Source organism: Arachis ipaensis, chromosome B04, assembly GCF_000816755.2.
Source record: "Arachis ipaensis cultivar K30076 chromosome B04, Araip1.1, whole genome shotgun sequence".
Classification (NCBI taxonomy): Eukaryota; Viridiplantae; Streptophyta; class Magnoliopsida; order Fabales; family Fabaceae; genus Arachis; species Arachis ipaensis.
In genome coordinates this window covers 111,515,521-111,524,917 of record NC_029788.2, presented here as the reverse complement: position 1 = coordinate 111,524,917, position 9,397 = coordinate 111,515,521, and the positions used below count along the sequence as shown (strand labels likewise).

The 9,397-nt window shown below is 32.3% G+C and overlaps 2 protein-coding genes across 13 annotated transcripts; both read right to left on the bottom strand.

The window, feature by feature from the left end:
• On the bottom strand, positions 2,137 to 3,315 carry LOC107636799 (uncharacterized mitochondrial protein AtMg00810-like). Its single transcript, XM_016340281.1, has one exon. It carries the CDS (start codon positions 3,313 to 3,315, stop codon positions 2,137 to 2,139), a length of 1,179 nt encoding a protein of 392 aa, XP_016195767.1.
• LOC107639583 (chaperonin CPN60-like 2, mitochondrial) lies at positions 4,359 to 8,687 on the bottom strand. Of its 12 annotated transcripts, none has more exons than XM_021121585.1 (9): positions 8,016 to 8,678; positions 7,795 to 7,926; positions 7,521 to 7,680; positions 7,084 to 7,259; positions 6,209 to 6,499; positions 5,969 to 6,120; positions 5,267 to 5,868; positions 4,574 to 4,641; positions 4,359 to 4,480 (listed from the first exon to the last, which is right to left on the bottom strand). In XM_021121585.1, exons 1-5 carry the CDS (start codon positions 8,073 to 8,075, stop codon positions 6,419 to 6,421), a joined length of 609 nt encoding a protein of 202 aa, XP_020977244.1. In that variant the 5' UTR covers positions 8,076 to 8,678; the 3' UTR covers positions 4,359 to 4,480; positions 4,574 to 4,641; positions 5,267 to 5,868; positions 5,969 to 6,120; positions 6,209 to 6,418. The 12 variants fall into 12 exon arrangements, with proteins under 12 accessions (XP_020977244.1, XP_020977246.1, XP_020977247.1 ...); XM_021121587.1 differs by lacking the exon at positions 4,574 to 4,641 and having other exon boundaries at positions 5,969 to 6,129; positions 6,209 to 6,331; positions 6,458 to 6,499; XM_021121588.1 differs by lacking the exon at positions 4,574 to 4,641 and adding an exon at positions 6,705 to 6,748 and having other exon boundaries at positions 8,016 to 8,677.

Here is a 9,397-nt window from a genome sequence, read left to right as displayed (position 1 = left end):
CTCACCAGTTTTTCTTACTTTTTATTCACTTTATTAGAGCAATTTCACACTTAGCTTGCCCCACTTTAACGTAATTTCTACCGGTTGTCTCTCACCACCTCTCACCAATTTTTTTCATCTCATATTTACGTTATTAAAGCAACTTTATACTTGTCTCAATTTGTTGTAACTTCACACCAATACCGTAGTTCCATTTGAAAAAATCACAAACAGAGATAATTTATAAATATTTACTATAGAACAAGTTAAAAATATTAGAGAGAGAAAGAGAGTTGAAATTTTTTAACTACTAAAAAAGAATCACTACCATCAACCTATTAAATTTGAGTTATATCAAATAAGGATTAAGAAATGAATTAGAACTATGAATTTAAAAGTTTTTTGTCTCTCTTTATTATATAGTTTCACTTTAAGGTAGCGTTTAGTGGAGAGACAGAGACGGAAAGACTGAGACTGAAAGACAGAGACTAAGAGACAAAGATTGAAATAAATTTCAGTATTTTGTTTGGTGCAAAGTGGGAGACAGAAATTAAAATAAGAATGAAATTCTAATTTAATTTGTACAAAGAGTAAAATTAGAATTAATTAATTGAAATGAAAGTATTTTAGGTATAAAATGTTATTAAAGTTTCAGTCTCCATCTCTAAAAAGTTTAGTCCCCTGTGTCCCCACTTTTTGGAGATACTGAAATACTGAAATTTTGGGGACAAAGACAGAAATTTTAGTACCAATCTCTGAACCAACAAACATGATATTGAGTCTCAGTCTTCCAGTCTCTGTCTCAATACCTCAAAACAAACGCTATCTAAGTAACTATTTTTTATGGATAGTAATTAAATGACAAATGAAATAGTAAGAAGATTCATATTAGATTATGAAAACTAATGTCATCCTTATAGTATGATCGCATTATTTCAAAACATGCAAAAGAAAATAATAAAGTATAATTTAATTAATTTGTACAATAAAACATATGTGAAACTCATATAATAGTAGTCAAATGTAAAAAGTAATGACATCTTTCTGTTTCAAGCTACTATATTAAATTGTAACTTAAATTTATAATTATTAGTTGAAAATTTACAATAATGTACTATTTTTTATTATATTAGTTAAAAATAATATATTTTGATATTATTTTTAAAGATTACTGACATCAATTTTTGATAATTTGTATTTTGTCTTAATAGAACATAAAACAACCTAACACACACATCAAGACAAAATTGTTGTTTTTATATATTTATATATTCAAAAGACACAAAAATAAATTCTTTTAATATTTTAACGATTCATAAAAATTAATAGAATGGATAGTTATAGATCAAAGTGATTGATAAGATTGAAAGCTGCGATAATGATACTTAGTGATAATTAATTATACGACCAGGGGAAGAGAAGGTGAAAGGAAAAGAAAAAAATAAAAAAGGAGAACAAGACAATACAACAATAACGGTCTGACAATAATAGATATGTGTATAGAGAATAATAGTAAGAAAATAATAGTGTGTGATACAATGAGGAGATATAATAAAAGTATAAATTAACCAAGAGATATGTTGAAAAGTCTAGAATCTCTAAAAGTAAGTCCACCATACTTCTTTGAAGTAACTAGTGTCTTCCAAGGAGTCAGATGAAGACTAAACAAAAAAAATCGAGATAAGAAAAAAGAATATATGTATTAAAGTTATTGTTTACATGATAAAGAGTCATGCTATTTATAAGGATCTTTCAAACTAACCTCATAAATATTTAGCTACCAACTACTAACTTTCAACCACTTATTATTACTCTAACACAACTACTTATTATTGTTCTAATACGTCCCCACAAGTTGGAGGATGAAAAATATCAAAAACTCCTAGTTTTGAGAGATTAAGAATAAAGAGATGAGGGGACAATAGTTTAGTAAAGATGTCAGCCAATTGTCCTGAAGAAGAGACAGGAAGAAGTTTCATCATTCCAGTTTGAGCCTTTTGACGGACCACATGACAATTAACTTTCAAGTGTTTAGTTCGCTCATGAAAAATAGGATTTGCTACAATGTGTAGAGCGCTCTGATTATCACAAAAAATAATAGGAGTGCGATCAATTGGAATTTGAAGAAAATGCAGCATATTGATCAACCATTGAAGCTCACGTGGTGTTTGCAAGAGCCCTATACTCTGCTTCTGTTGAAGATCTGGCAATAGTGGATTGCTTCTTTGTTTTCCAAGAGATCAGAGACTTTTCCAAAAAGAAACAATAACCAGTTAAAGAACGACAAGTATCTGGACAACCCGCCCAATTAGAATTACTGAATTCACATATATGAACAAAAGAGTCACGTGAAAAGAAAAGACCTCTGCCTGGATTAGACTTCAAATATCTCAAAACCCAATTTGCTACACGAAAATGGGATTCAGTAGGAGAAGCCATGTATTGGCTAAGCTGCTGTGTAGCGTATGTAATGTCAGGCCACATAGTAGTAAGGTAAAGGAGGCGGCCAACAAGACGTCGATAAATTAAAGGATCAGAAAGCAAAGGGCTATTGTCCTGATGTAACTTTGTAGAACTGTCCATGGGAACAGATGCTGGTTTAGCACCCAACAAGCTAGAATTTTCCAATAAATCAACACAATACTTTCTTTGAGATAAAGAAATTTCTTGAGCAAAATGAGCAACTTCAATACTCAAAAAATATTTAAGAGTATCCAAATCTTTGATTTTAAAATGCTGATTTAAAATAGATTTAATAGTAACCATCTCAAAAATAGAATTGCCAGTGAGAATAATATCATCAACATACACCAATAAGACAGAAACTTCAGCATCAATAATTTTGACAAAAAGACTGTAATCAGATAGAGTCTGCTGGTATCCACAAGAAATTAAAAGTTTGGATAATTTTTTATACCACATACGACTTGATTGGCACAAACTGTACAGTGATTTCAGTAGTTTACAACACTGATTTGGATGACTAGAACTGATTCTAGGAGGTAATGTCATGTAAACTTCTTCAGATAAATCTCCGTGCAAAAAAGCATTGTTAACATCTAGTTGATGGATAGGCCACCTCTTCATAGAAGTCAGAGCTAATACAAGTCGGATTGTAGCTGGTTTTACTACCGGAGAAAAAGTCTCCAAGAAATTCACCCCTTCTTTTTGTGTGAATCCTTTTGCTACAAGACGAGCCTTATAGCGTTCCACAGAACCATCAGGGCGACGCTTGATCTGATACACCCAGCTACAGTCAATGGGTTTTACACCAGGAGGACAATCCACAACAGACCAAGTTTGATTCAAATCCAGAACAACAAGTTCATTTTTCATAGCACTGCGTCAATGAGAATATTTATTGGCGTCTTAAAAAGACTTTAGCTCAATTTCAGAATGCAAGGATAAAATGAATTTTTGATGAGAAGGGGAAAGAGAGGTCAAAGACAGAACAGAAGAAATAGAATACTTATAAGTTGAAGATAATGGAGTTGGAGTAGTGAGAGAAGAGCCGCAAATGTAGTCAGCGAGACGATTGGGGGTGTCTTTGACGAAAACTGTGACGGATGGTAGGATGAATGGTTGAGGACGGTGTAGGAGAGATTATGTCTGATTGGGAAGCATCACTACAAAAAAATTTGGTAATTATGGCGGTTTTTTAGGGTTATTACGGCGGTTTGAACTGCCATTATTACCTTGAACGGCGCTCAAGAAAAATCGCCATAATTTGAAGCGCCATTTGGTTATTACGGCGGTTTTCGAAAAACCGCCACAATTACCTGGTTAAAACGGCGGTTTTTGAGTTGGGTTAAAACGGCGGTTCAAACCGCCGTTATTTCCAGATAAAATGGCATTTTTTTGTGGGTTAAAACGGCGGTTCAAACCGCCGTTATTTCCAGGATAAAACGGCGGTTTTTGTTGGTTAAAATGGCATTTATAAACCGCCATTTTTACCTTAGAGTGACATTTTTGATTGGTTAAAATGGCGTTTGAAACCGCCGTTTTTACTAGGTTAAAACGGCATTTTGAACCGCCATTTTTACCTTGACAAGGCATTTTTATTGGTTAAAATGGCATTTGAAACCGCCATTTTTACCGAATTAAAATGACATTTTATGCTGTTTAAAATGGCAGCTACAAACTGCCCTTTTTACCGGATAAAAGTGATAATTTTTATCGTTTAAAAAGTAATTTTTACAGTTATTTTTATCGCGTTAAACAAATAATTTTTTTACTAAAATTTCACAATAACAAAAAATCATAATTCATAAACAAAATATTATACAACTCAAACAAAGTATTAAACATAATAATATATAATTTTTTAGTATTGGAAATAAAAAATAATAATTCATATACAAAGTATCAAATATAACATAATTTTTTAACTATAAATATACAACTATAACAATTTTTTATATATACATAAGACAACATTCTCTGAAGCCAAGTTTTCATTACGTAAATTCTTGTAAAATCTTTGTTCCAAGTTATCAATAATCTGCCAAGAAAAAATACCAAAAAAATTAGTAATAACAAATTAGGTGAAACTGTGCACAAATAAAAAATAATATACGACAAATATTTCTTTTACCTAAGAAAACAAGCTAACCAATTTTATTTAAGAGGTTTTAGCATCGCCAATACAAAAAGTCAAGGATTCTACGAAAAGAAAGTAATAATAATTATTAAAAAAAATGGATCAGAAGAATCTACATTATATCCATTTATTCAAGTGTATATAAGCAACAATTCTTAGAGCTTTCATTTCATTCTCCAACATAAGAGATAATAATAACATAACTACATAACAATCTAATAGCAAAAATTATCATAAAAAAATAAAAAATGGCACAATCATCAGCAGCACCTAACCGTGTTTATCAAGATTTTGAACCATTTTATGAATGGAATGAAGATCAAGCAAGTGCTACCCTCACTGTAATGCTGCCAAGTAATTAATAATAACTTTTCTTTTATTTTTGTCCCCAATAATTCGTTATCAGTATTATTATATTTTATGCTTAATGCTCTATGGATAAAGGAACTGCTATACGAACTACTGCAATACAGTGATTATATTTCAAGAACCCATCACTGCTACTTCCATTGACACAATCAGATTTAACATTCTTCGCAACACAACCGTTAGACCAATACGATATATTCCATTGCTATATTCAATGGCATCACCCACCACAAAGGCTCTATCCATCTATTAATAGCAGACTCAACCTATTAGTTTGATTTATAAAAATTGGTAAACAAGTTTATAAGTGTTGTATACCTTTGTGGGGCTTGGGAAAAGACTTCTCAGTATTTTGTATTTGCCATTCAATTGCTCTCTTCTTTGTTTCTCAGTTGCAAAATTTAACTGAGACAATTCAACATACAATTTAAATATATATATCAAAAAAGACTAACCCTCACATAACACATATGCACATTCATAAACAAAACAATATTTAGAGAGAGAAAGTAGAGTGTGTGTGTGTGTGTTTGAGAGTGAGAGAGAGAGAAAACCTTCTTGGCAACCAGGGATGCATTCACAAGTGATTTCAAGAAGGTACCCACTAACGAACACCCTAAGCCTTCTTGACAGTTGACAACCAGTTAGAAAAACACAAAATTAGAAACCAAAGCACATTAATCCCTTCTTTAAACCCGGCATCTATCTTTTTATTTACTTTGATTAAGATCCCCTAACACCACTCTTCCTATCAAAGCTTTTTAATTAGCTTTTTAACATGCAATATTCATGAAGCTTTACAAGATTACGATGCTGAAGTTTGGCTATCAAGGCAATTTCATTCTTAAATTCCTTGATCTCTTGTCCGGAACTAGCTGAAAGTCTTTTAACTGCAATTCTTTGCCCATTTTCTAATGTTCCTGCCATTTATCAATTTCAAATATTGTAAGAGACACAAGAGAATTTCATTTGTTATTCTAAGATTGTTAAAAAGAAAAGTGGCTTCATATGTCTAATTACCTTAAACACAGGTCCAAAACCACCTTCTCCAAGCTTATTTTTGTGTGAAAAGTTATTAGTGGAAGAAGCTATAACTGATAGGTCATATAATGGAACCTCTGGATCTTCCTCTTGTTCTTTCTTGGACTGATCCTTTAATGCTGCATTAGTCTCTACATGATCTTAAGACAAGTTATTAATTAATCTTAATTATAATAATTCAAGAAGTTACTTTACTTAAGAAAAGCAGAGAACTTTTACCTTTTAGAGTGGCCATTTTTCGTCTTTTCCATATCAAACAGAATGCTAAGAGAAGGCCACATAATACGCCAACTGAGACTCCAACTCCAACTCCTATCTTGACCTTCCGTCCATTGTTTGACTCTTACAATGGTTTAATGTCAGCAGAGAACACAAACATTTATTCGTGAGACAGTGAAAATGCCAGAAACCATGTGGCATAGTTCAAGTTTAAACCATGGACCTCAGTTTGTATAAAATCAAACACACCTTAGTCCTAACAGTGAGATAATTTATGTTGGGTACAAAGATCTTGCAAAACGTAAGGTAAATGGACATGAGAATGTGTATTAGATATATTATTATTAGAATGGGTACAATATTAATAATAAATCAAATGTAGCTAGCTAGCTAGACAGATATAGAGTTGAAAAAGAAGAAGATGAAAGACAGATCATAGTAAGAATACAATCATGAATAAAATTGGCTAGATAGATATATACAAGAAGGAACTCACTAGTATTTGGTAACATAACTCATTCTCCCTACCAAAATAATACACTGTCAACCATGAAAACAAGAACAATTAGAACACTTTATGCTTAAGAAAAGATCTCAGTCTAAGAAGGAAGAACATACTCTTGAACTCAGAGTACAAACATGCATCTTAATTTTCTTTTTCAGCCACAATAGTAATTCTAGTTGCTCTACAAACATAATCTCAAGAATTATCTGTTTCCAAAGAAAGCAATAATAAATAAAATTAATGAATTGATATATATATATATATATATATATATAGAGAGAGAGAGAGAGAGAGTATAGAGTATACTTCATAATATTTTAAGCAAAAATTCATTCAGAAAGAGGAATTTTTTTCTGAAAGACGCTTGTACCTGGGTTATCTCTTCAGGTGTGCTTATCATTACTGCCCTGCTTTTCAAATCAGTAATTACAGCATCAACTGCCTTATTTATTCCATTACGCAAATCCATGACATTTACACCAGCTGCGATCGATTTGCAACCTTCTGTCAGTATTGCCTGACTTAACACAGTCGCACAAGTTGTACCTGGAATCACATAAGAAACATAGACTTGTTAGATAAATAGATCTAAGTTATGAACAACATGGAAAAATACCTTAAAATTTTTTGATACTTGAACAATCATGGAAAATACATTCTGACATTTATTTTTTAAAAATAAATAAATAACTTGATGCCTCATGATCGAAAATAATTCCTTCTGAGTTCAAAATTGCTTCAGCTAGAATTCATACTAAAGCAATATCATCAAAGAAAACACAAATCCTTAATGAAAAGTAAATTCACCATCTCCAACAGCAGTGTTGGTAGCCTTGGCAACCTGCTTAACAAGATCAGCACCAATGTTCTTAGCCTTATCCTGAAATTTGATACTCTTAGCTACTGTCACACCATCATTTGTGATCCTTGGGTTCCTATAACTTTTCTCAATAATTACATTACGACCCTAATTCAACCAACCAAAAAACAACAAACATTCAAAAAAAATAACTAAATAAAGTAAATTTTCACACTAATCATGTCAATTTCATTATTCAATCCCAAACAAACTCAAGAATACCTTGGGTCCCATGGTAACTTTGACAGCATTAGCAACCTTAGTGACACTCTGAAGAATTGTAGCACGAGCTCCAACGCCAAAGTTGATGTCTTTGCTCGTATAGTTTCTACTTGAAATAACCACGCAGTGTATCTGTTCCAGCAACACAAACAAAAATGATGATTGTAATTCGTATAAACGGAAGAAACAAGAATGGAGAAGGAGAGTGTAATTGTTCATACAACGCTCCATGAGGTCGACGAAGTGATGGAGGAGGCTAGCTTGGAAGCTAATCGATACATTGAAACAAAAATTGAGAATCAGAAAATGGATCTAATAATTCAAATATCACAATCAGTTACGAAATATCTGTTACGAAACTAAAAATCAAATGAAAAATATTAGCAATCAGTTACAAAATATTAGTTACAAATAGAGATCTAATAATCAAATGAAAAATCAGTTACGAAACTAAAAATCTGCGATTGGGAATATATTAGCAACAAATTCGTCAGCTTTATAGACATGAACCAGATCAAAAATATGAAGATCTAATTAGAAAAATTCAAATAAGAAGATGAAGTAGATCAAATTAGTAATTAGTGATTCACAAAGAAGAAAAACCAAATCGCAGAAGCACAGTCGGAGGCCAACAACAACGACGTCGCTTATGGCGGTGACAAATTTCAGATCGAGACCGAAGAATCAAGTCGCAAAAGCTCAATCGGAGGCAAAAATGGCTTCGCTGTGGAGATGAATGGTGGCACGATTGTTAGGGTTTCGTATTCTCACTCTCATATGTTTAAAAGCATCACTTCCTCTCACTCTCATCAGCTCTTTTAGTTTTATTAAAAAAATAATAAAACAAATGGAGAGAGTGGCGGGTATAACAAATGTCAAAATGTAGTGCTTTTAAAATGGTGAAATAAGGGAATAATACGGCGGTTATATTAAACCGCCTTAATATTAGTGCCCTTTTAATCATATTTTTTTGTAGTGCATGAGACGAGGTTAAGGATTGTGAAGGAGGGGAAGAGATGAACTGAGGTGTATTAGGTTGATGATGAAGTATGGGTGGGTCAATGGGTAATGATTTAGGCCCAATGGGAAGGGAAATGGGTTGTTCGGTTGGTGTTTCATGGAATCGTTTTGTTTCGGACATGGGTGGGTTTGGTATGTTTAAAACAGATTTAGTACCAGTGGCAAAAGGTATTACCATTTCATAGAAAATAATGTTTCTGGACTGATGAGGAGAAAAATCTCGGTAAAGAAATTCACAAAATAACTTTGTTGCTAGTATAGATCTAAACCGACAAATCAACCTCAATCAAATTTAATTTGTTTGTCACAAATACAAACCCAATAAAAATAAACCGAAGTATTTAAACCTTGGGTCGTCTCTCAAGGAATTGCAGGGAGGTGTACTTATAATTGGTTATGGAAAAGTATATTTTTTGGGATTTTTAAATGTTGAACAAGGAATGTAAAATGATAGTAAAATAAACTAAAAATTAAGAAAAGCTCTTAGCAAGGATTGATAATTAGAAGTCCTATCCTAATTATCATTATCAATTGTGATGGTAATTGCCTTTTGCTTTCACTTAGTTAACCTCTAACAATGAAG

Bases quoted from the DNA above. Each gene is read 5' to 3' on its own strand.
- LOC107636799 (XM_016340281.1), bottom strand. From the start codon at position 3,315: ATGAAAAATGAACTTGTTGTTCTGGATTTGAATCAAACTTGGTCTGTT.
- LOC107639583 (XM_021121583.1), bottom strand. From the start codon at position 8,075: ATGTATCGATTAGCTTCCAAGCTAGCCTCCTCCATCACTTCGTCGACC. The intron at 7,681-7,794 runs GTATTCTTGAGT...TGGTTGAATTAG, and splicing joins AAGTTACCATGGGACCCAAG to GGTCGTAATGTAATTATTGA. The intron at 6,920-7,083 runs GTACAAGCGTCT...CTTTGGAAACAG, and splicing joins CACCTGAAGAGATAACCCAG to ATAATTCTTGAGATTATGTT.